At 51.2% G+C, this 26364-nt stretch overlaps 1 protein-coding gene across 1 annotated transcript in view; it reads right to left on the reverse strand.

Moving 5' to 3' along the window:
* The window catches only part of LOC117004076 (syntaxin-binding protein 4-like), a 37472-nt gene that overhangs the window by 7519 nt on the left and 3589 nt on the right, over positions 1–26364 (reverse strand). Inside the window, exons 3-13 of the mRNA XM_033074542.2 lie at positions 22787–22882; positions 21913–21982; positions 20911–20985; positions 12826–12911; positions 12027–12147; positions 9306–9447; positions 9010–9116; positions 8105–8258; positions 6483–6555; positions 3441–3538; positions 1742–1838 (exon numbers count right to left, since the gene is read on the reverse strand). Coding sequence (XP_032930433.2) covers positions 1742–1838; positions 3441–3538; positions 6483–6555; positions 8105–8258; positions 9010–9116; positions 9306–9447; positions 12027–12147; positions 12826–12911; positions 20911–20985; positions 21913–21982; positions 22787–22882 — 1119 coding nt within the window. The remainder of the gene's footprint in view (positions 1–1741; positions 1839–3440; positions 3539–6482; positions 6556–8104; positions 8259–9009; positions 9117–9305; positions 9448–12026; positions 12148–12825; positions 12912–20910; positions 20986–21912; positions 21983–22786; positions 22883–26364) is intronic.

The raw sequence follows: 26364 nt of genomic DNA on the forward strand, positions 1-26364 counted from the left end.
TGATTTAAACAAAAAGACAAGACAGTGAGTTCAGCATGTACAAAAAGTGTTAAATTGACAAGTCTGAAAATCCACATTCATTTTGCTTTCAGACATGAAGGAAAGCACAGGGACTGCTTGGGACAGATGAGAACCACCAGGGAGGTGGCACCAGGGTCGCAGAGCTTCCAGTCACAGAATCACAGATCATGGAATGGCTTGGGCACAAAGGGACCATAAAGATGATATCATAACATCCCCTGTCATGAGCAGAGACACGTTCCACCATCCCAGGCTGCTCCAAGCTCCATCCAACCTGGCACTGGACACTTCCAGGGATCCAGGGGCAGCCACATCTTCTCTGGGCACCCCATGCCAGGGCCTCCCCATCTCCCAGAGAACAATTCCTTCCCAATATCCCATCCATCCCTGCCCTCTGGCAGTGGGAAGCCATTCCCTGTGTCCTGTCCCTTCATCCCTTGTCCCCAGTCCCTCTCCAGCTCTCCCGGAGCCCCTTTAGGCCCTGGAAGGGGCTCTGAGGTGTCCCTGGAGCCTTCTCCAGGTAAACACCAGCCTGGCTCCAGAGCAGAGGGGCTCCAGCCCTTAGAGCATCTCCATGGCCTCCTCTGGGCTCTCTCCAGCAGCTCCACATCCCAGTGCTGTTGGCTCCAGGGCTGGGGCAGCTCTGCAGGTGGGGTTTCACCTCATGGGGAAGAATCCCCCTCTCCTCTGCTGCCCACACTGGGGCTCATCCCAGCACAGGGGAGTTTCTGGTGCTCAAGTCAGGCCATGGCCAGCTCTCATCCTCCAACACCCCAAATCCTTCCCTCAGGGCTACTCTCCCTCCCTTCTCTACCCAGCTTGGATTTGTGCTTGCAATTGCCCTGAGCCAGGTACAGAACCTGCACTTGGCCTTGTTGAATTCATGAGGTTCACATGGTCCCACTCTGAAGCCTGTCCTGGATGGTCCCTGGGCTGCAGCAGGAGCCAGAGTCTCTCTGCAAAAGCAGCACATTTGCTAAATACCCCCAATCATCCTGATTTCTGTTACCACAAACTACAACACCAATCACTCATAGAAGAGGACTGTGGTTCTGTGTCCCATCCCTCACTCTGCACAAAACATTGACCCAGATGCCTTGTGACTGTTCTCTCTGCTGGGGATATTGCTGATGGGTTTGGATTTTTGCTGAAAGCCTTCTGGGGAGCAGACCCTGTGGGCCAGCCATGCTCTGGAAGGTCACAGGAAGCAGAACTGGCTTTTATTTTCTGTGTCTCCTCTGGCCCATTCCTGCTAGGAAAGCTGGGATTTTAAGGAAAGTAAGCCCTTGGACCAACTTTCTTTTAGTCTGAATTTACCTATGATAGGACAATGGGAATGGCTTTAAACAGGGAGTAGGTTTAGATTAGATGTTAGGAAGAAATTGTTCCCTGTGAGGGCAGTGAGGCCCTGGCACACAGGTTTCACAGTGAAGCTGTGGCTGATCCATCCCTGGAAGTGTCCTCTTGGACAGGGCTTGGAGCAACCTGGCATGGTGGAAGGTTTCTGGTGGAATGAGATGAATTTTGAAGTCACTTCCAACCTAAACCATTCCAGGATTCCATGATTCTACAGAATGCCTCTTTTGTGTTTGTGACTTTCCCTCTTTATAGGCTCCATCACTTTCCAGTCAGGTGTCCCACCTGCCACTTCTGTCCCTTTTTAGCTGCCAGTGAAGCTACAGAGAAATGTCAGACCCCCCTGGGCAGAGCTCCAGCTCACCTCCATAGGCCACAGTTCCCTGCGAGTCAGTGGTCAGGCTTTGCCGGAGCTGCCTCTTCTTCTCCTCAGTCACATCCAGACCAAGATACTGCAGAACCTGGAGCAGAAACAAGGAGCCTTTAAAAAGAAAAATACTGCAAAAGCAGCTCTTTGGCATAAGCACTGAGAAAACTTGGTGCTGGGTTTCTTCAGGCAGCATCTCCCAAAGGAACAGGCTTGAATTGGATTTCCAGTCTCTCCTTTGCTGCACGTGTACAAAAATGTCTGTTCCCGAACACACATTCACATCTCTCCAAGAACATTTTATCTGCAATCAGATTTGCAGCTCCAATGAGTTTTCAGGACTTTTATCAAAAGCCAGTGGAGTTTCAGCAAGACTCAGCTGGCAAGAGCTCAGCCTCTCCTTTCTCTTACTGCCCAGAAATTGTGTTTGGGACCAGGAAGATAAAAGCAATTAACAGACTATTTCTCATGGAGAGAGGAGACATTCAAACATTTTGCTCCCCCATTGCATGTTTTACTCTCTCATTACTCCTGATGCTTTAACTTCTACTGATATTTATCAGTTCAACCTCAGGGCAGCACACAGAAGCAGACAAACCTGTGCAAGCCCCACTTCCCTGCTGGCAGCAGCAACTGAAAGCTTTTAAAAGACAAAGCCGAGCTCAGCAGACTCTGGGAAAGAGCCCGAGTGAAACCGAGGCTGCATTCACAGCATCTTCTGGAAATTCCCTGGGAATCCCAGTGAGGGACCCCCTCACCTTTCCAGCACCAGCAATCCCTAGGATCCATCTGCTGTCCCGTTCGAGTCTCACCTCCTGCTCCTCCACCCACCACCCCCGTGCGAGGCAGTGCTGCAGGCACTTCAGGATGATTAAAGTGACACTTCAGGATGTTGGTGGGGTTGGCCACCCCAAAGCCACCTCAGGCTGTGGCAGTCGGTGTCACCCCTCACTCTGCCACCCCTGCAGCCTGGCACAGCTTTTAAAAGTGAAGCCAAGCGCTCCTGCCAGCCGAGTGGAGCTGCTGAGTCCCCGTGAGGAGCAGAGGTCGCTGAGCAAATGCCATCCCGGATCCAGCTTTAGGAGAATCCGCGAGCTCAGGAGAGCGGCTCCGCTGCGCTGCCGTCGGGTGGCAGCAGATCGTCACATCGGGGCTCTGTGCCATCCCCAGCCCCGCACCAAGGGCTCTATTCCCACATCCCCCCGTCAAACGCCGGGAGAACCCAAGGGGCCAGCCTGGGACACGGACCCCAAGGTACCCTGTCCCTCCCCAGGGTCTCGGTGAGCAGACGGGCAGCTCTGCTCCATGCCCTGGAATGTGTTTTCCATTAAATGATGGAAGAATCAGTGGTTCTGCATGGCTCCTCAATGAGACATCTCCTATCTCAGCCTTCCCTCCTTCCCTAGCAGTGACAGCAGCACCAAAAGTTTGGAAGGCACAACCTTAGTCAATGGCATGATGTCCAAGGGAGATGGCAGCTGCCAGGAAAAGACTTCTGGAACTTCATGGAGCACCAAGAAATAGCCAAGATGAGCCAAGGGATGTGTAAATGCCCCTTTAGACACAGTCAGGATGTTTCACCCTCTTTACCTTCAGAGGCTGGACTCAACCTCCAGCAAACTCACCTGAAGATGGACAATTTCCTGCACAGTGCACAAGGACACCTTGCTTTGGGGAGAGGGACTCTGCCACTTACCAGTTCCAGTTTTCCATCCTTGAGCCGGATATGGGGGTCCAGTGCTACTTTAGGTTTGGTGCCTGAAGCTGCTTTGTAGTTAGAAGCTGAAGCAGGTGCTGAAAAATCAAAAAGAAATATTAATGGAGAAGCATTTGGGTAGAGGTGTCTGCAAAGCAAAATTCAGATCTCTTGTTGCATGAAATATAAAATGTATCCAGCAGGGGAAAAATCCAAGTCCAGGATTTACTAAAACCGGCTCTGGAAGGCTGAATTAGGCCTCTCTTGGAAAGACTGGATACTGGAGCAAATCCTTCTGAAACTGAGCTTCTGTGTGGTTTAAAATGAGATGTTTCATCCAAGGAAAAAGGACTGCAAAAATAGCACTTTGGAAATTTCCAATCACGGAGTTTTGTGAAGTCTTGAAGTGATGGTGAACTGTGAGAAAAATTAATTAAAATCTACCTAGTTGTTGTGTACTCTGATTAAGCAAAATGGAAAGAATTCCTGACACCCATGGGAATGAACAGATTAAAAGTGATGTGGAAAAGCACCACTCTGAGATTTTCTTTCCCTCCCCAAGACTACAAGAAGCCTTGAACTCTTTTCTTGAACTGCCTCAGCTGGGCAAGCAGGTTTTTTTTGGGTAGAAGGAGCCACATGTGTTGTGAGGCAGCCACAGAGGCACAGAGAGGCAGAGGCAGCAGCTGCTGTGCTGGTGAAAAGCTGTCATGAGCTGGAGGATCCAGCTGCCAACAGCAGGCTCAGCATTGTCAGCACAGCTGAAAAGGTCCAGAGCACAAGCCCTGCCCCTCCATCCTGGAAGGAACCCCACCTTTTCCATGATGATTAGTCCTTGCCTGTAATGAACCATGGCACTCCCTGGGAAAAGGGCTGGAGAAGGTGTCAGCTGCTCCTGAAGAACCCAAGCAAACTCCAGAAGGGTGCAGGGTACTGTGCCTGCCCCTGCCCACATTCAAACCATCAGCCCAGGTGACAAAATGCCTTCTCGTGCCAGTCACGAGATTTGCCCAGGTGACAAAATTCCTTTTGCCTGCTCTGGTGAAGATCATGGGAAGCCCTGGTTAGCCAAGCACCACGGCTCCTCTGGAATCCCTGCAGCACTTCTCCCCTCACCCTCCTGTCCATTGGGGTGCCAGGAGAAGCAGGGAGGAGCAGCAGAAGTGCTGCATAAGCCTCCTAATCCAGGCATCCATCTGCTCTGCTAAGGCCAGCAGCTGGGAAGCAGCAAGAGGTAGCAAATGGGTTTGCTGGATCAGCCACCACCACTTCCCTCTCCCAGTTCAAGGGCAGAGCCATGGCTAATCAGGATTAGCTCCATGTGGCTTTGCTGTCAGCTCTGGACACAGCCATATCCAGGGCATCCATCAGGCACCCAGAGAGAGGCACTGCCTGGCCCAGGCTCCCAGCCTGGCCAGTTCTGTCTCCATGGATGACAACACTGACACAAAGCCTCCTTGGCATCCCACACTCAAATCCTGGAGTGATAAAACCCCCCAGCTAAATCAGGCTGTGGATGGGTCACTGCTGGTGCTGGGTAGCTCTGTCCCCATCACCAGGACTGGCTGCCCGTGGTAGCCACCTGGGAGTGTCCCTGGCATCTGCAGGGTGCTCAGGGCAGGGAGGACAGAACTCATCCCTGTCCCAGGGCCTCTCCAGTGGAGCATGGAAGGCAGAGCTGAAGCTGCTGAGCTTGCCCAAGCTGAGCCAGGAATTCCTGGCAGCAGCTGCTCCATCTCCTGCTGATCCCAGGTATGGACTAAACACAGTTTACCTGTACTAAACACAGTTTACCTGTACTAAACACAGTTTACCTCCAGTGCTTGCTCTGAACCTTCTGGAGGGGAATCACAGCAAGCCACAGGGCTTTGTAAGCAGAGCTAATGTCCCAGGGAAGGAAGGGCTGTTGGATTTGAGGCTGCAAGAATGGTAGGAAGCACTCATTCAGGATTTGTTGGGAAAGTCCATCTCCCTCAGTCCTTTTCCCTCAGGAGTAACCTTCCTATAACAGGGATATGGGGTATCTGGTGAAGGTTGTCTCCCTGGGCTCTGGGCATTTTTGAGGTTTCCTCAATAGTATTAAGGGAGTTGGGAAGCTGCAGGGTGATTCAGGTTCACCCCCCATTTCTTCCATACTGTTGAGTGGGTCTCTCCACAAAAGGTAACAGCCCAGGAGACCCAGAGCATGGAGGTGAAACACAGAAAGCAAAAATAAGCAAAAATTGAAGCTTGGATGTAGAGAGAAATCTGATTTATTTACCATCTCTAAGCCATTTCCCAGTTTGGCCAATTGAGGGCATCAAAGCCTGTTCAGAGCCCAGGGTTGCTGTGTACATCCCAACTATCATTACCGGACTGTGTGTCCAAGACCCCCCATTCCCACCAGAAGGGAATGTGGCCTGTGGAGAACCTGCTGCATGTCTGAGGTGGGCAAAGCCACTGCTGCAAATGAACTACAGGCTGAGAGTGGAGGAATTTGTCTCCTGTGAATACCTCAGTCCTTGAATGCCTCAGTAAAGAGTTTTGCTACTATGGGCAAACATGGACATAATTACTGCTGGTTGAGTAAACCAAGCTGCTGCCTGCCCTCTCTCTGAGCAGGCTGAGTGTCACTATCACCCCATTAAATTCCACTCCAGCAGTATAAACACTGCTAAAAAAATGTGGTGATAGGAAAAGGGGAATGGCTACCCACTGCCAGAGGACAGGGATGGATGGGATATTGAGAAGGAATTGTACCTTGGGAGGGTGGGCAGGCCCTGGCACAGGGTGCCCAGAGAAGCTGTGGCTGCCCCTGGATCCCTGGAAGTGTCCAAGGCCAGGTTGGACAGGGCTTGGAGCAGCCTGGGACAGTGGAAGGTGTCCCTGCCCATGGCAGGGAGTGGCAGGGAGTGGGATGGGGTGGGGTGGGATGGGTTTTAAGATCCCTTCCAAACCAATCCATTCTGTGATTCTGTGGTCCCATAGTTTCCCAGTCCTCAGCTGTTTCACAGCCACAGCTGTTTGTCACCCACACAAAGAGAATGGTTGAGCAGAACTCACCTGAGACTGTAAGCTCTGGTGGGCAAATGTCTGGTGACAAAGAAGGCACAGGAAAAGGATTTTCACGTCTGTTCTAGAAAAACAAGACAAAATGGCACTGACAGCTGCTAAGAAAAATCTATTGGTGTAAATAATGAGCAGGAGATAGAGGAGCTCAAGGCAGAGCCATGAGGGCACCACATACATCTCTTGTGCAGGTGGGCCTAAAGAGGTTCTGGGGGTTTCTCTGGGAGCACCTGGCACAGGCTGAGCCACCCCAAAACCTCTGGTCACAAACAAACGGCTCAGTCCTCACTGTAACTGTGCTTGAGTGCTGAGGCTTTGGTTTTGACCTTGCCTGGTTTTTCCACAGAGGCTCTCCCTGAAGCTCTGCATCCAACCCAGCAGGGAGGTCCCAAATCTGACCACATCCAGGTGGTACATTTACCCCAAACCCATAATTATCCCAGTGAGCAGGGCAGGAAGCCAAGATCAGTTCACACCCTTGCGTGCTACATCATGGCTGAAAGCACAAGGAAGAGGAAAAATAATCTGAGGGTGAGCACCACCAAGACAGCTCTGACACAGCTGTGGATTTGGGTGCCAAGAGGGACAGAGGACTGGTGTGAGGACATACAGACAGGCAGCATGTGTGCCTGGGCACTCTTTCCTTGGTGTGCAAGTTCAGACCTCATTAGAAGTTCCATTTTTCAGCAACAAAGTGAGGAAAGGAGACATTTCAGTCCAGCCTATTTCATATAAGTGCACAGCATCACACAAGCTGGGGGTGAGGGGTCCAACCACAGCACTCAGGAACAGTTCCAGGGCCTCTGGTGCCTTTCTAGGGCATGCCTCCAGCTGGTGCACCCAAAGGCAACACATATGTGACATTCATGCAAGTCTGTGTCCCCACAGGGCTGGCAAGCAAGATGTTTTGTGAACAGTCTTGCATGAAAGGAACATCCAGCCAGCCCCTCCTGAAGGAAATTTGTGTGGAAGGGGGCAGAAAGGACACCCAGCATGGCACCAGTCCAGGAGTGGAGTGACAAATGCACAGAATGGAGCTGCAGACCCTGAGGGTTGTGTGGATAAACCCTGTCCAGCCATTCACAACTCAAGCACTTCTCTGCAAACACAATGTGGAGCTTGGCTTTGCAGGAGGAATGAGCCTGGCTTATCATTAGAGCAGTCAGGAGCAGGAATGGGCTGTGCAAGAATGCTGAGGATTCATCCTCATCAGAGGTCCTGAAGAATAAAGAGTTGTCCCTGCCTTTGGCTAGGAGCCTAGATCAAACTGACTCCAGAGATCCCTTCCAGCCCTATGACTGATGCTGAATGAGATGCAGGTTGCTATCCTCAGAACAGCTTTAGTTTTTTTAAACCTGTGACTCTTGAAACAGGTCTGAATGCAGGCCCTGGAGATGAAACTCCTGTCATTACCTTCACAGATCCATCTCTGTCTCAAAATCAAGAGAGAAGAAATTATTTCAGATTTAAAACACCTGCCTGCAGGTAAATACATCAACAGTGCAGACTTCCCACTGGGTTTCCAGAAGTATTAACCAGGGTCTCCCTAAAGGAGAGTTCTCTGATCAAGGAAAGATCCCAGGGTTGATAGCTGTTAGAGATGAACTTCCACCTACCTCTGGGGACCTCACGTGGACCTTCAGCCTGCAGGAGCTCAGGCCATTCCCCACAGCCTTTGGAGGCAGGGATGGGATGCTGTTGGGAACTGACAGTCCGGGATGTAACCGGCCCCTCCCAGGAATAAAGGCCACTTCTGTGCTTCCCTCGTGTCTTCAACAAACAACAAACACAGAACATCTTATTAACAAAAGAAAAGGCACAAATTTGCAGAGCTCCCATGCTTGTGGCTCTGTCTCCAGGATAAGCTCACTTAAGCCTGAGTAGCCTGCACCAGTGCAGCTGGGTCTCCACCAGCTGCATTCCACTGAATCATGGAATGGTTAAGGTTGGGAAGACCCCTAAGATCATCGATTCCAACCAATTCCCAGATACTGCCAAGGCTGTCACTGACCCATGTCCCCAAGTGCCACATCTCTGTGGTTTTTGAACACATCTAAGAATGGTGATTCCAGCCCTGCCCTGGTCAGCCAAGGACTGTACAACCCTTTCCATGAACAAGTTGTTCCTAATATCCAATCTAAACATCTCCTGGCACTACTTGAGGCTGTTTCCTCTTGTTCTGTCACTTGTTAATTGGGAGAAAAGCCTAATCCCCACCTGGCTCCCCTCTCCCATACAGATCCATAAGGTCTCTCCTGAGTCTCCTTTTTTCCCCTTTTTAAAAATTCAGTTCTGTTTCAAAGCTCTGCTGGGCAGTGATAGGAGATACTCATGAGGCCCAGAACATTGGGAAGGTCTGGATTGCACTTCAGGATGATCCATGCCTTCAGGATTTCCTTAGGTGACCACCTTAAAGCACCATTTAAGACTAATAGTGCCCTTGAAGCCAAACCTTGGTATGAAGTGTTCTGCCTAGACTCAGCAGCACCTGATGATGACAGGAAATACTTTCTATGCCTACCTGAATTTGGCTTTTTCAATTATTTTTCTAGCCTCCTCATGGGTGCTGCCCACCAGAGAATCTCGGTTGATAGCGATGATTTGGTCTCCAGGTCGGAGCCGACCATCCTAAACAAACAGGGGGAAAGACACAGCATTGAGAAAGGATATCTCTGCCCAAAGCCTTCTCCTGCAACACAAATCCTCATCAGTCCATGCAATTATCCATCTACTCTTAGAAAAGCTGCTTCAGAACAGCCACAGCCTCTAGGAAAGGTCCCCATGGCAGATCTCCCGAGGGTCTCCCTGCCCACTTACTTTGTAACAGTCCCCATCTGGCAAAAGCTCCTGGACATAAATCATGGGCCCATCAGGCCTGTTGGATCCACCACTGATTGTCAGCCCCAAGCCAGAGGAGTTTGCTATAGAAATGCTCTGGATTCCTGAGTCCATGGAGTAGCTGCAAGGGAGAGAGATTAGCAGGTGACTCAAGGTGATCTGGGTTTTCTGCTCGTATCACTGAACAAACTGCCTGCATTTTTTTCCATGTGTGATCCTTCTACCTTCTCCCAGCCTTTTTTTGCACCTTTTCTTCCACCCACCGTTGGAAAGGGGAGCTGAGGGCTCCTGCTCTTTGGCAGACATTGTTCAATGGTTTTATAGCCAAAGCGCACAAATTATCAACACAGTTATGGCTTACATCCAACTAAAAAAACAGACAGCAATTTACAGATGGATCAGCTGTCAAGCAGCTCTTAGCAAACCTCGAAGTGAAGCTCGGGATGCACAGCTGGTTATGTCTTAACCAGGGTTTGGACCCAAAATCATGCAAGATGCCCTAAGAAATGGGCATCCTTTACAGCAACACCCACCACACCGTGAGCTGCTGCTGTGGCAGGTGGCTCACCCAGGGGAGGATGAAAAGGAGCAGCAAACAGGCTGGACCCTTCCCCCCAAGAGCTGCTGGACAGGACTCAACAGGCCACCAAGGCCTGGCCCTGTGGCAGCAGGGAGGTCTGGCAGTAGCAGAGTTGTGGAAGCAGAGATTTCAGTGAGCTCCCATGGGCAGCACTGCAACAGGGAAGGTTTGGGGAAGGATTTGGTGATGCATAAGGATCAGCAAGCCTTTTCCTCCAAATGGGATGGGTGCAGCCTGCTTTTAGCTTTTCAGATTATTTCCACAGCAGACACTGCCCAAAGAGTCTGCACTGGCTCCTCGTGTTACAACTTCAGACACAGCAGCAGCTGTGCATCCCATGCCCCACAGTGACACCAGCACATGTTCCCAAGCAATGCCATCCCTGGTGGTCAGGCATCCCAGTGGAAGGGTGCATGTGCCTTAGTCTTATGAAAAAACATTGCTTTAAGGTGAATGATCTCAGGGAAATGATGTCATGAAATACAGCATTAAAATGCTCTGTTCAACCCAAAGTCTCAGACACTGACTGTGGTGAGACAGCATCGCATCCAGCTCCCATTGCTCAGTGGAGCGGCAGGACCTCAGGTCATGCCACAATGAGAAGTCACAGCCTGGGGACAACCTCTGGGGAGCAGTAGGGGTGGCAGCCACATGCATGAAAAGATCAGGCCCAAATTACATCTCGCAGCTGATCATCAATGCTCAGCTGAAACCAGTGGTCTGTGATTCCCGGGGAAGACCACTGGGGCCTGGCACCAGCATGGAGACAAGCAGAACATGGCACAGCATGACAAGGAGGCCACCAAGATAGGCCACTCTAACCCAAGTGCCCAGAGAGGTTGGAATGAAATATCTCTGTGGCTCCATCCCACCCAACTCATTCTGGATTCGACATCTCAGCCCAGAGGGAATTAACAGCACAGTAAGGATGCCTTGTCCAAACCAGCTGCCAAGCAGATGATCTGGTGTCTCCTCTGTGTGGGTGTCTCACTCCATGCAAGCAGCTTAAACCTCTGGTGCCAAATATTTGTCCTCTGCAAATCCCTCATAAGCTGGTATTTAGCAAGAGGATTTACTGGTTCTGCAGTGAGGGCTGATTCTCTTTACCAGTGACTTGGCTTGTTTGTGCTGGCAAAGGAGGGGAGCTGCGAGCCCTGAGGACAAATGGTCCCCATTCCACAGCTGTGAACACCCTCCAAGCTGTCCCTCTGGAGAAGGGCCTGGAGACAAGACTCTGCAGAAAAACCAGCTCTGCCTGTCCAAACCTCTTACCCTGTGGAACCTGCAAGGGCAGATGACCACATGAAAACACTCTGGGAGATGCTCTGGCCACCAAAGGGTGCAGTGACTGCAGGCTGATCACCCCAAAGCAAAGGGCATCAGGGATGTTTGCATGGAGTGGTGCTGGTGCTCTTGGAGCATGGGGTCAAAGTGCCAGGAGCAGGGCAATAGGAAACAAGCTCCAAAACCACCTCCTGAAAGCAGCAGCAGCCTTGCAGGAACACTCTTCTCGTGGTTTATAAGGTGATGTGCTGGGCCCTCTCAGCTGGCTGTAAATGATGGCCTCTCCCTGGGACTCAGAGGAGAGGAAGAAGAGCTGCTGCGTGCTTAACCATGGTTCACACATACTGATGGTCTCAATTGGGAAGCTTTCCACCCCTTGGGCACAAATGTCCCAGGAACAGCCAAGATGCCACCAGCACATCCAGAAGATGCCATGGCCTCTGAACCATTGTGGTGATAGAAGAGAAGCCAGGCTACAACCCACGAAAAAACTCTTCTGAATTTGCCATCTCTATGAGCTATGAGAGGTTTTGCTGTTTAGTATTGTTCATTTTTGTACTGGGAAGTGCTTTGCCTGCTAAATAGACTAGGTTTTTTCCACTTCTCTCTGAGAAAATATTTCACCAAACCAGTTGGGGAAGGGACTGCTTGAATGTGTTTCCTAAAAGAACCCTACTCAGAAGTCTTCTCCCTAAATTTGCTCTAAACCAGGACAAAAGGACATAAGGATGAACAAAACTGCTCAACTAGCACTGGAATGATTTCCTGGGTGTACCCCTGTGCCATTTGTTGTTCTCCTGTGAGCCAGCAGGCCAGGCTGGTGGATCTGTACGTACTGTGCGTGAGGAGTGTGCGCCAGGCTGCCGATGGCGGGGCCGTGCGAGGTGGCAGGGCTCAGCAGCAGCGGGCTCTGGGAGCGCGAGGACGAGCCCGAGGAGGTGCTCTCCAGGTACCGACCTGAACACCAAAGGCACTGTCAGTCCAGGGCACACAAACACCCCAGCATCATCCCCCCCTGCTCTGCTGCTGGCAGCTGATGCTGCACTCCTTGATTTTTGGGGAGAGTCACATGGTGGTTACATCAGGATAGGGCTGAGGGAAACATTCAGCCTCCTTGGCACAATTCCAGCATGGGCGTGTCACCCCTCTGCCAACCCTACACACCTCTGCCATAAATGAAAGGCCAGCAGCTGTCTGGTGGGATGCCAGGGTGTAGGGAAAGCTTCCTTCCCCAGGCACACACGGCTTTGTGTGCTGGCATCTTGCTTAGGTCAACTTTGTTGCATCTCATTAAACATTTCCCTTTTACAAATGAAAAATAATAATCTTTCAAAAGCCTTCAGATCCAAGCAAAAATCTACAGCTGCCCTTCCTGATAGAGTCACCTGCCCAGCACATCAGTTAGGCAGAATCTGGGTGGTTATGACCCCAATTCCAGTCTCACTTGATCACCCTGTGGCAGCACTGGCCACACACTGGGCATGCACCAAGGGTCTGCAATAAGGATGAGCTTTCTTCAAAATTCCACCCCAACACCCACTCAAATCCAACCACAGCTCCTTCAGAATGACACTGGGATAAAGAAAACTCTCTCTGCAGAGAGAAGGGCTTCCAGCTCCCTGCTGAGCTACTCACTGCCACCGTGCAGGATGGGCGAGCTCCGTGCTGAGCCCGTGTTGCTCTGGGAGCCGAACTTCTCCAGCAGCTCAGAGAACTCTCTCCTGCAAACAAAACCATGCTGCAGTCAGCTGCTACTCAGAACTCCCCCCATACGGCCACAGAGCCTCTGATGGCAGGAACTGGGTACCAAGGCTGCAGGCTGGTGCTCTCCAGTTGTGGGGAGCAAAAGCTTCCTCATGCACAAGGGAACACCCTGGTTTCCAGAGCTTGTGCAAGGCTTCAGGTCTATAATCAATCTCATGGCAGTGCAGCTTTCCTGTGATGGGTTGGAGCTCAGGAGCTCCTTCCCTGCCCTGGAGTGTGTTCAGGGCAAGAGGAGCTGGGAAGGGAAGTATCCTTAGAGATCTTTTTCAATCTTTATGATCCTATGATTCTATGGACAGGTTCTGTGCTGAGAACTGTCATCCCTGAGAGAGGGCAGATGAACACTGGAGCCCTGCCTTGCACCCTGCCTTGCACCCCACCTCATGAACCTTCCTGGGAATGTTTTCATCCCCAACTATAAAGCTCAAGAGTTTTACAAACACATCACACAAATTAAACCCCGCCAGAAGGAGCTGTAATTGTGCAAACATAACCCAAAAATTCTCGGCCTATTTGTAACACCTTCTAGGACAGTTAAATACAGGTTATTCTCTGTTTTTCACCTTCTTTTCCTGGACAGAAAGCAGATCCTGTAGCTCTTGCTGGAGTAAAGATAGAGATGGCTTTTGGAGCACCTGCAGAAGCATCAGCCCACTCTCCCAATCCATCCATGATGATGTTCTCCACAAACATCACAAACCAAACCCTTGGAGTATGACACCTCAACAAAGAGCTGTGTGCAATCTCATCCCCAAATGCCCTGGAAAGTGATCTCCATGCCCAAGCACCAGCTTTGCTCCAGGTTGAGTTTGACCACTGTGTGTTGAGCCCCTAATGAGCTGGAACTCCCTGTACACCACAGGTGATTTGTTTCATGACCTTTATCTTCTGAGTGTGACGTCCTGTGTTTTTGAACTCCAGTAAGAACTACCATTGTCCACATTTACCAGCTCCTACTCATTTCTGTAACCTTTCTTTGAGTTGCTATGAGCCCCTCACATCCTTTCAGATGAGGAGGTGTGCAAAGGAATGACATCTTGATCATGTTCATGTCCATGTTCATGTTCATGTCCATGTCCATGTTCATGTTCATGTTCATGTTCATGTTCATGTTCATGAGCCTTCTGATCTGCCCCTTCCACGCTGGCTCTTTGCTCTCATGTTGTCCCTCTGCAGTGGGGATGTTCTCTCCCTTCACAACCCAACCCCACCTGATGGATCTGACCTTTTGACAGAGAGGTCCTCAAGGATGACTAATTTCTTACATATGCCAGTTAATAAGCATCCAGGCAGTGGGAGAGACCCTGAAAATGTTGTTTCAGTGGCCACAGTAACGCCATTAGATGTGGTCTTTGAAGGCAGGAGGGAATCCCCATGGGAAGGTGCCTTCCTGATGCCATAGCCCCAGGAAAAGCCTGGTTATGAGTGGCTCCCTCTCAGGCTTGACAGTCAGACAAGCTCAGGAGGTGAACCTGTAGGAAGGCAGCCACAGCAAAGTTCCCTGAGCGAGGAGACTGCAGTGACACACTCGCAGACGCTGCGTCACCTGCGTTCCTCACCGGGACAGATGTTGGGTGTTATTGGCTAGATTAGAGTCAACAGTATTAAATGATGAATGAATCATCAGCTGCTCAGGTTCCTGCTGGAAATGCTCTCAGTAATTTACATCTTCCCAGTCACAACCAGCTCATTAACAAACTTCAAAGACCAGCCCATGCCTTATCTAATATTGCCATCAAATTTATGCCTTATTCATTCCATTTAATGCTAATTTAAAACCCAAGTGTCACACAATGCTCAGTGACGTGCCTTGGTGAATCCCAGTATTTGCATCCATACTACTGTCTTTATCAACCAAACCCATTACCTTAATAAAGACCATGACGTTGTTCAGAAACCCCATGTCCCACAAAGCTCTTTTGGCTTTCACGTCTTGGGTACAAACTTCCCAGGAACAGCCAAGATGCCACCAGGATCCAGAACATGCTGTGACCTCCAAGTCATTGTGGTGATAAAACAGTAGAGGGGCCATGAGGATACTCAAAGCTATTCTCCAAGCACTGGAATTCTTTACTGGATCTACCCCTCAGATAGTGGCAGACATTTGGTGGCCACCAAGGGACAGCTGTGTGAGGCCAGCCCTGTGTGACCTGCACTGAGAGTGCATGGCGGGGAGCCAGTTTTATAACGTGAGGCACCAAAATTATGTAAAATATTAGGAAAATTTCTCCTCTGAAAGGATGTCAGGCACTGGAACAGGCTGCCCAGATAGGTGGTGGTATCACTAGAAGTGTTCAAAAAACGTGGACGTGACACTTGAGGACATGGTTTAATGGTAGCATTGGCAGTGCTAGGTTAAGGGTTGGACTCATGGGTCTCAGAGGGTTTTTTCCAACCCAAATGATTCCACAAGCACTGGGAAAGCAGAAGGACAAGTCAGCCCCCAGTTTGCTGATCTGCAGATCCCTGAGCTGAGCCTTGGGTGGATCTCAGCAGAATTATTCCAATTTCCCAGTAAAGCCTCTGTGTTTCTGCAGCTGATTCACACCAGTTTCACTGGCAGCTCACACAGCCATGGCCTCACCCCTCCCTGACCCCTGCAGGGACAGGTCCAACACGCTGGAATCTCACATATTATTCCCTGTGGTTACCAAGCCACCAGCTCTTAGGTTTTGTTTAGGGCTGGGTATTTCTGTGGTCATCTATTGTTCCATTTTCCTCAGATAATAATCCACCAGAGTACAGAGGAGGTTATAAAGCCAAACAATGGCTGAAATACTCTTAGTCAATGCAAATGCAACTGGTGCAGCAGCTCTGTGACCCTGCAAACCCTGTCACCAACCAAACTCTGTCATAAGCGAGGACATGCATGGGCTCAGCATTGCTTGTTGTTGTTTATTTTGTGTCCTGAAATTCATCCTCAAAGGAGGTTTATCATATTTTGCTCAGGAGTCTGAATGAGCTGTGAGACTGGATCCAGCCCGGGGACAATGTGACCAAATGCCACCATCCCAGCTCCTGCTTTGTTGGTCAGTGCTGCCAGCCCCAGTTCCAGCAGGGACACAAACACATGACTAACTTGAGGCACACACTTATCCCCGCAGAAAGTAAAACACTTTCTGATGCCAGTCTCCTGGAAATTAATTTTGTGCTCAGTGCTGTGTTTGGAGGAGCTTGACGTGGGCAGACAATGCCCAAACATTGCCGATTAATGAACAAGTGCACACAAGGAATGCCAGCAGCCCTTGCTTTGTGCTTTCAGACACCAAGAGGCTTCAGAAGATGTCTTTAATATTTAAAATTTGACCCTTACTAAAACATTGTGAATTGTCAGGTGCCTGCAGGACTAAAATGCCCCGCTTTATTAAAAAACAACAACCATGGCGTTGTATGAGGTGGAAAGTTCATTTTAACAAGCCCTTCTCCAGTTTTTTTTCATTAGGATGCAAACATTTGAGGTCTGGAGGATGCTTGCAATAGAGCTTGGCCCTGGACAGCCTTCAGCCAGCCCCAGGGTGGGATGGGGGGTCTGCCAGGAGCAGCCAGCTCCAGGATGACTTTGCCACAGATTAAGCAGCAGGGGGTCAATCTTCCCACAGAAAATTGCTGTTTTATCTCATAATGCCTCTTTGTCCTGCCCTTTTGTTCCTGGCAGAACAAAGGGTGAATCCTACATCAAAGCTTACACAGCGTCTGGAAACCTCAGCTCTGCACCACAGCTGGGAGAGAAAGTGAAGCTTGTGACATCAGAAATTACTGGTTTGTCTGAAAAAAAAACAAACCTGCAGGTGAGTGGGAGCCATGAACCCAGAGCACTCCAAAAGCGTCACAAAGGCAGATTTTCTCACCCACAGCTCCAGTGGAATCAGGGCACTCACAGCCAGCCCAGAGCTGACACCCAGCTGTGTGGGGAGGTCACAGCCTGGAGGGGAGGGATGGGGCATCCAGAGAGACCTGGACAGGCTGGAGAGGGGGAACTGTGCAAAATTCATAAAGCACAATGAGGCCAAGTGCCTGGCTCAGGGCAATCCCAAGCACCAATCCAGGCTGGGCAGAGTATGAATCAAGAGCAGCACTGGGGAAAGGATTTGGGATGTTGGGGAGTGACAGCTGGACATGTCCTGGCCATGAGCACCCAGAAACCCCCGTGTCCTGGGCTGAGCCCCAGTGTGGGCAGCAGGAGGGGGGGACTCTGCCCCCTCAGGGGAGACCCCACCTGCAGAACTGCCCCAGCCCTGGGGCTCAGCACAGGAAGGACCTGGAGCTGCTGGAGAGAGCCCAGAGGAGACCACAGAGCGGCTCCAAGGGCTGGAACTCCTCTGGAGTCAGGCTAAGAGAGCTGGGGGTGCTCACCTGGAGAAGAGAAGGCTCCAGGGACACCTCAGAGCCCCTTCCAGGGCCTAAAGGGGCTCCAGGAGAACTGGAGAGGGACTGGGGACAAGAGATGGAGGGACAGGACACAGGGAATGGCTACCCACTGCCAGAGGGCAGGGATGGATGGGATATTGGGCAGGAATTGATCCCTGTGAGGGTGGGGAGCCCTGGCACAGGGTGCCCAGAGAAGCTATGGCTGCCCCTGGATCCCTGGCAGTGTCCAAGGCCAGGCTGGACAGGGCTTGGAGCAGCCTGGAACAGTGGGAGGTGTTCATGGCAGGAGGTGGAATGGGATGCGATTTGAGGTCCCTTCCAAACCAAACCATTTGATCCTTTCCCTCTCTCTGGGTGGGATGGAAGCAGTGCCCAGCACAGGTGCATCTCACTGCTCTGTGAAAGGCTGGCTGTTTTCCCAAAGCTCAGCTTCTGTCCCTGGCACACCCAGGCTTGCTGGAGTCAGCCCCAGCCCTCCCTTCCAGTTTAGCACCAAGTTCTCAGAGCAACAATGCCATGGGCTGAGCTGTCACTGTCACACACAGGGCTGGCAGCACAGGAGGGACCGTCCTCCATGTACACCAGGCCAGGCAGCAGCCCCAGCCACAGCCCCTCTGCTGGCGAAAGCAGCATGGACAGAATGATCTGAGAGTTGATTCGGCCCCTTTACCTGGGCCTAGACCTCAAGGCCTGTGTTCAGTTCTGGGCCCTCACAAAACAGACCTGGAGAGGCTGGAGCATGTCCAGGGGAGGGAGCAGAGCTGGGGAAGGGGCTGGAGCACCAGGAGAGGCTGAGGGAGCTGTGAAAGGGGCTCAGCCTGAAGAGAAGGGGCTCAGGAGGAACCTTCTGGCTCTGCACAACTCCCTGACAGGAGGGGACAGCTGGGGGGCTCAGGCTCTGCTCCCAAGGAACAGGGACAGGACAAGGGGAAATGGCCTCAGGTTGTGGCAGGGAGGGGGGTCAGGTTAAACATCAGGAGGAATTTCTTCGTGGAAAGTGTGATCAGGCCTTGGAAAGGGCTGCCCAGGGCAGTGGTGGAGTCCCCACCCCTTGAGGTGTCCAAGGAACAGCTGGACATGGCACTCAGAGCTCTGGGCTGGGACATCAGTCAGAGGTTGGACTCGATCTTGAAGATCTTTCCAGCCTCAGTGATGCTGTGAGTCTGTGGTTCTGTCCTGCAGTGCCCTGCCCTTTCCTTGCTGCTGCTTGTGTGAGCCCTGTTCATCCAACAGCCCCTGTTCCTGGGCTGCTGGGGATGCATGTCGTGTGGAGACACAATGAATTTAGTATTTTATCATGCCTGGTCTGAGAAGTGCAGCACAAACTGGCTCCTCCCAGTGATAAACCTGACAGACCAGCCTGATATCTGTGCAAGGCAGAGAAACAAGGAACTATCGTAACTTTCAGGCTGAGAATGAATAAACAATAATTATGACTTTGCAATAAAATTGTCTTCATTAGCTGAAGGTGAGCACAGATGAAAATCAGATTTAAGCATCACCTAAACCTGGTGAGTCCAGGTCCAAATCTGAATTCTCTGCTTTAAGCCCTGGCATTACTGCTGCTCTCTGCAGCCCAGCTGATGCGACAGGCCCAAAACATGCATCTGATACATGCCAGAGACTGAGTTCCATGAAAAGCATAGGTAATTTGGGCCTATAATTAACTCCAGGGACAAAAAATAGCGTTTATGACTCAAATTCACCCGAGGGCAACCACAACAAAATGCTACTCAGCTGAGTCATTGGGAAAATTGGCAGGAGGGCTGGATCCAAACCCAGAGCCGTGATGTTCCCTCCTCCAGTGTGCCTCAAGTCTCTGGGTGAGGAAGGATCTGAAAAGAAACTGAATTTTTTCTGCCCCATGTCCTTCTCAGCTTCCAGGACTCAGGAGCTGCTTTTCTGGGCAGTGGGAAGGTGGGAAGCTGCCCACAGCTCAGGGCATGGCACCTCCATGGGCATCACCCCCAGAGCTGATGCCCTTTTCCACCCAGCTGGCTGCTCACCCACGTTCAAGGGCAGACTTAAAAAATAACAGGGCATCAATAAAAGACAAAACTAAGTGGGAAAAAAAGTGGAGAGCAGAAAAATCCTTCCCCATGTTCCCACAGCCCTTAATCCTGGAGATATGTATTCATGTATTAAACAGTTTGTGAGATGATTATGTAAGTGAAATCTCTGCAAATCTTTTGGAAAAAAAATAAATAAACTGATTACTTTCCCCCTATCCCTCTGGCTAACCTTTTGCAGATTTAACAGATAACCAACAGTGAATGGAGGCCAAATAAATTGCTTAAAGTTTCATTGCCCTGCCTGGCCCAGCTCCCTGCAGGGGACTCAGGACTGCCGACAGCAGGAGAGAGCTGGAGCCACGGCTGTGTGTGCTTCAGGAAACATCTGCTGCCATTTGGGATATTAGGAGCCACATCGAGTCATGAACAGCTTGAAACACTTCAGGGTAGAGGCAGAAAACCTGTGCTGGGGGCTCTGGCTGAGAAATGAAGTGTTTCCCAGAGCAGTCGTGCTCACAGGATCCCAGCTGAGCTGTGGGATCCCATCCCTCCTGCTGGCAGAGGCTGAGATGCCCACGGGCACTTTGCCCTGCCAAGGGGACTGTTGTGATCCAGAACTGCATCCTGAGCATCCCTGCTTGGACCAAAGGATCCCTGGTGACCTACTTGCTTCACCCAACACTTCCTCAGAGCTGCTGAAGGACTTGCACTTAGTGTAAAAATAGGAGATGCTATTTCCCCTGGAAGAGGGTGGCTAAAAGCAGCCAGTCATTATTAGCAAATAATTCTTCCAGCAGTGTATTGCTGTGTCAGAATTAGGCTCAGCCTGTCATTACAGCACTCTCACTCCCCTGCCAGGGCAGGAACGCTGCACAGCAGCTGATGGATAAGGAATGCATGCATCCATTATCTCCCACACTAACGGGATGTGGGTGCATTGAGCAAGACACTCTGTCCCTCAGCCACCCACAGGCACAGCAAAGCCCCAGCACAGGAACCTGCCTGCCCACAGCCACACCCTGCCAAATCCCACCCTCCTTCCTCTGGCTCCTGCAGCACCTCAGCTTTCACAACCCCTGCTTCTATCAAGGCAGAGGATGTGGCAGCACACTGTGCCAGATCTCCTGTGGGATGTCAGCAAAGACCCCGCTAATCCCTACCTTGGTTCCTACAGCTCTGCCCTCTCTCACGGCACCATCCTTGTCCCACACAGCTTAAATTCAGTCAAGACAAGACTGAACTCTTCCCTTCTCCTTCCAAACACTCTGAGTCTCTCCAGAGTCAGCAAGGTGTTCCAGGGAGCCACAAGGGGACAGGTTTCAGGGAGAAACTTATCCTCCTGCTCAGTGCTGGAATGTCCCACAGACCTGTCACAGGCAGGGCTGGAGCTGGGAGCCCCCAGCTCTGCTTCCCTTCCATCACAGCTCCATTGAATTTCCATCAGTGCACAGTTACCAGACTCCTGGCCACCTCTGCCTTCCCCGTGTGCTTTGAGCCTGACTTGGCCCAAGGCTCTCCAGCTGTGGTGCCCAGGAGTGCCACTTCCCCGCTCCCAGTGTGCCATGTCCCCCCTGACCTGGCATCGTCATCGCGGGCTATCAGAAGGCGCATGTGGCTGGTGGCCGACGCCGTCCTCAGGATGTCCACGGCCCTGGAACACAAGGACCATGACACATCAATCCCAGCTCCCAGCAGTTCTCCACTGCTCTCACCCTGCTCCCCTCAAAGCTGGGCAGAGACCCCAGAGCTGGGCAAACCCTGGCAGCAGTCAAGGCTTTGCTTGATGCCAGTGGAGCAGCCAAGCCATATCCTGATTTCCCCACTTCTGCAGTAAGTGAGAAGTCCCTGACAGCAAAACCCTGGAACCAGGTGATCTTTAACATCCCTTCCGAGTCACACCATTCCATGATTCTGTAATTCCCATCCTGGGGAGGTTTCCATCTCAGGAACAGCCATTTTCTGGGTCAAACTACAAGTACCCCTGGCAGCCAGGGCAGTTGCTGGGAGCCAGGCACAGCCTCCCACAGCCACAGAGATGTTCTCATGGACATCACCAAACCCAGCTGCTGTGGTGCTTTGGCATCAGGACCAGCTCCCTGTGCATCTAGGCTCAGCACCCTGTGCAGGAATGCAAGGCAGTCAATAGGATAGCACTGACTAATGGGAAAGGAGAGCCCCCAGTGTTGGTGCTCCTGTGGAGCTGTTAATTATTCTCCTGGGGGGGAGCTGAGGGGCTGGATTGCAGCCCCAGAAGGAATTGCCTGCATGGAGCATCACTGTCAGGCTCAGGCACCAGCTGATCTCCTGTGCTGGGAGCTGCAGGATGTGCTGGGAAGCTGCAGCAGATGGAGTGGAGGTGCCAGGAGCTGTTTAAAACCCAGCATTTCAGGGAAATGTCTGAGCATCTCAGACACAATTTGGGCTCATTGGTCTATCTTTATATTGAATCTTCAGTCTGATAATTTCCAAGTTGGCTTTTGGAAGCAGCACACAGAGTGATGCCCTGGTGTCCTCCATGAAACCCACAGCCTAAGCCACTTCACAGAACCCCACAGGAATGGAAAACTTCCATTGGTACCTCTCACTTGTAACCCCAATTAGGGAATCTCCATTGACCTCCAGGATCTGGTCTCCTGGCTGCAGGCGCCCTAGAAAAGAAAACTAATGGATAGAAACTGTGGAAAATACAGCTTGAAGGGACTGGGAGAGGCTGGGCAGTTCCTCCCTGCGCCCAGAGACAGGATGAAAAATGCATTGGTTGTTCCGGAGATGCTCGTCCAACCTGTTTTTCCAGATGTCCATAAATGAAGTTTTTGCAATCTCCTGGAACGACCTGTGCCAAAGTCCCAGCACTTCCTCTGCTCGAGGAAATTGCAAAAGTAAATACTGAAAACTGCAATAAAGCTTTTGCTTAATTCACTTTGAGGTCAAGTAGTTCAGTTTGAGGTCAGGTAGAAAACCACGAGAGGCACTTCCACCTGTCCTGGATTTATTTTCCTTTATTGGATGGAAAAATGATGGAACAGCTGGGAGGAAAAAGAAATCTTTTTAGCTGAAGTTGTAAAAGGTCAGCTCTGCAGACCTCTAATACCTACTTAGTTGAACATATTCAGAATGAAATCAAGGACCGAGAGCAGAGCTGAGTTTGCAAAAGGATCTCCGGTTGTTTTGGGGCCACAGGGAGTTGGGAAAGGACAGGAAAGTTTGTGTGTGGCAGAGATGGGTTGTGCTCTACACACACAAAACAATTGTACAGATGCTGAGGAGCCAGTCCAAGGCTGCTGTCACCCATTAGAACAACTGCCACACTAAAAAAATACCCCCAACCACAAGAAAATCTCCAAGCAAACACCCAAAAAATCTAATAAGGGATGAAACAAATGTGTGAAATGAATCCCCTGGATCTCGGCTGCTCTCAGATCTCATGGCATTCTGCCCTGTGTTTCACTCACCGTCAGCATGAGCAACACCCCCTGGAAGGATCCTCTTGACATAAACTCCATATTCTTCTCCAGTGAGTTCCTTGATGCCACCGATGACCTTAATGCCTGCAGGAAAAACACAGCCCATGATACAAAGGCAGAGAGTCAGAGCTTGCACAGGCCATGTCTGAGGGATGCAGCTGCAACCCTGAATTCACAGAATCATGGAATGGTTTGGGTGGGAAGGGACCTAAAAGATCATCCCATTCCACCCCCTGCCATGGGCAGGGACACCTCCCACTGTCCCAGGCTGCTCCAAGCCACGTCCAGCCTGGCCTTGGACACTGCCAGGGATCCAGGGGCAGCCTCAGCTTCTCTGGGCACCCCATGCCAGGGCTCCCCACCCTCCCAGGGAACAATTCCTTCCCAATATCCCATCCATCCCTGCCCTCTGGCAGTGGGAAGCCATTCCCTGTGTCCTGTCCCTCCATCCCTTGTCCCCAGTCCCTCTCCAGCTCTCCCGGAGCCCCTTTAGGCCCTGGAAGGGGCTCTGAGGTGTCCCTGGAGCCTTCTGTTCTCCAGGCTGAGCACCCCCAGCCTGGCTCCAAAGCAGAGGGACTCCAGCCCTTGGAGCATCTCCATGGGCTCCTCTGGACTCCCTCCAGCAGGTCCAAGTTCATCCCTGACGGGAAAGGATCTGCTTCTGCTGCAGATCAAAACATTCTCAGTGACAAGTGTTTCCCATAGGAAGTTCCTTCTCTGTGCACATCTGGACAAGTCCCAGTGTCCCACAGTGCTGGGGACATCTCTGCACCTCAGCCTTTGACACAGCCACTGATGGCAGAGCCACACGCCAGGAGTGGCCACTTCTGTCAGAGCTTGGCCTGGGGGAAACAGCTGAGCCAGGAGCATGGGTGACCCCTGTTTGATCTCTGAGCCACCCCAGTGACCAGCACAGCTTGGGTGCCCTGCAGCAGCACCTTGGCACAGGGCTCTGCCCCTCACAGCCACCCCTCTGACCACGGGGCTGTCCCTGTGGCCAGCGTAAGCTGGTTGGCAGGAAAAGGTCCAAGAGACTTATTTATCCAGGGCTCGTTAAGTCCTACTTCGAAGATCCAGGCTGTGGACAGAAGGATTAAAAAGCCTGGCTTTAATTAACAAATCTCTCCTGGGAGCTGCCGGTCAGGCATTTTGCCGCTTGCACAGGAGGGCAGGCTGGGGACAGGCTGGGGACAGGCTGGGGACAGCACTGAGGCCGTGGCCAGCACCAGCCCAGCTCTGGCCCAGCTGCTGAGGGACTGCTCTGAGCCCTGGGCAGGTCCTGGACTGCAGGAAACGCTTCCCTGCAGGAAACAGGGCACAGCTGTTTCCCCAAAATGTGGAGAGCCTTCCCGAACCAGTCAGGAGGGAAGAGGATCCTGGGTTGGATTGCTCAGGACATGGCACTATTTCCATCCCTGCTTCCTTTCCTTTTGTAACCCAAACTCTGCTCTCAGACCCCTCACAATTTTCATCTGCCTCTAAAGAAAGACTTTGACTCTTAAGTCACCTTTATATGAAATTACATTAAAACTAAATTATTACAATTTCCCAGTTCATTTCTATATGCACAAATCGCTGCTTTTCCCAAATCCCAGCCCTGTCTGAGCACTGGAGTTTATTCCCTGGGCTTAATGCATTAACCAGGCATCTGTGAGGAGCTGTTTTACTGCTGGAACAGGGAACTCACAGCAGAATGCCTCAGGAATGGACACGAATATTTTCTCCATTGCATTATAAAAGAATTTTGCTCAAATTGGAAATACTGCCCCCCAAAAGTATCCATAAGCAGCACGAGCCTCACCAAGGCGTGGGTCAGGTCAGACACCTGGGCACTAAAGTGGGAAGGAGATGCTGCAGCTGTGGGCCCACAGTAAAACCTGCTCATGGCCAGGGATGCTCAGCTGGAAATTTTCCTGCTCCCTATGGAGCCAGGGGATCTCTGCTGGGCTCTGCAGAGACACCCCAGGGAACAGGGGCACCCCAGGGATGGGCTTGAGAAGCCTTGGTATGAGGGGTCCTGCAGAGGCAAAGCCCCATTGGTTCCCCTGGATGGGGAAAAGACTAGAAGTCCAGACCAAGGCAAGGGGGATGACTCAGGAACTCATCCTACATCTTTCTTCACACCAAAACACAAAGGAATTAGGAATGATGAAGTACATCAGACAAATAATACAAAAATCTGCACCTTGCAGAGGCTCAGCTGCAGCATCCCCCAGCAGCCCAGCGTGAGACAGGCACCCATGCAGAGGTATCAAACCAATAACGACTCATTTCCCTTTTGTGTCTGCAAATCAATTGTAATAATGCCTTAATATAGCTGAAGTATCTCCAAATCCTCCTTTATCCCCAACGATGTCATGAGAAAATCCGATCTTGTTATTAAAATCGGTGATTACTCACAGTATTGCTCCAGACACACTCAAACTTGGGTGGGGGGAGGAAACATCCCTGAATTTTAACTCCCTTGTTGGAAAAACAGCTGGATGCTGCTGAGCTCTGTCCACTGCTCACACCCATCACCTCACCAAGAAGGTGCCAGTCCTGCCCCCCAAAATCCACTGGAGAGTCCCCACTGGGGCAGGGAGGAGGAGGAAGGAGGGCTCACCGCTTGCAGGGCTCAGACCACCCCAGGGGACAGCAGGTGACCGATGGCAGCAAACCTGAACCACCCAGGACTGTGGTGGCACCATTCCTGGGATGATATTTTTAACCTATTTGATAAACATTTACTTCAATCAAATTTCTATTTGGGACCCAGTGTAGGTAAATTACGGCTCCTTAATTATCACCGCATCAAAGTCCCAGTATAATGCTTATTAAGTCATACTTAGGGCCAGATAATCTAGCCTATTTTGGATCCCTCTATTTAATCTTTCCTTTCTGGCAAAGGTCCTGCAGCTGATGCCCATATCCCTTTTGTTTTTTTCTCTTTTGCAGAACAAAGTTTGCCAGGAAAACTCCAGATGGGCTTAGAGGTAAGACTGGCCAAGTCTGTGTTTTCTTTAGGCTCTTAACGATCCTATAAATTTCTCCAAGACCCTCAAGCTTCTCTGGTGCCTCTAATCCCAGTCCCACTAATGCCAGAGTCACAGTTCTCAGGCTATAATCTCACCTGCTCCTGGATCCGTGTCCCACAGGTCAGGGGGTGTCCTGGCTAATCTGGTTGTTTAGTCCAACTGGGATCATCCCGGGAGCATCCTGACCCCACCGGCTGCCAGGCTGGGCACAGAGAGGGGCCCAGCTCTGTGCCTAAGCTGGCAATGTTCAATTACATTTCCCTTAATCCCTCTGTTGATCTTGCAGCCCCCGCCAGCTTTTTCTGTCTGGAGGAAGGGACAGATTGGAGGTGAATCACTCGCCGCCCTGTCCTAAGCAGATGAAGGTCAAGATAATGGGATCTCAATGTTTCTGAGAAATGCTCCTTAATCAGCACTTCCCTTTGATGGCTATTCTTTAATTCGAGGTTCAGGTTTGAGGAGCTGCCAGGTAACCCCTTTGAACTTCTGCTGAGGTTCACATGTGGGTTTCCACCTAAAGCCACAGAGCAACAGACCTGCGGCCAAACG

The sequence above is a fragment of the Catharus ustulatus genome, chromosome 16 (genome assembly GCF_009819885.2).
Source record: "Catharus ustulatus isolate bCatUst1 chromosome 16, bCatUst1.pri.v2, whole genome shotgun sequence".
NCBI lineage: Eukaryota > Metazoa > Chordata > Aves > Passeriformes > Turdidae > Catharus > Catharus ustulatus.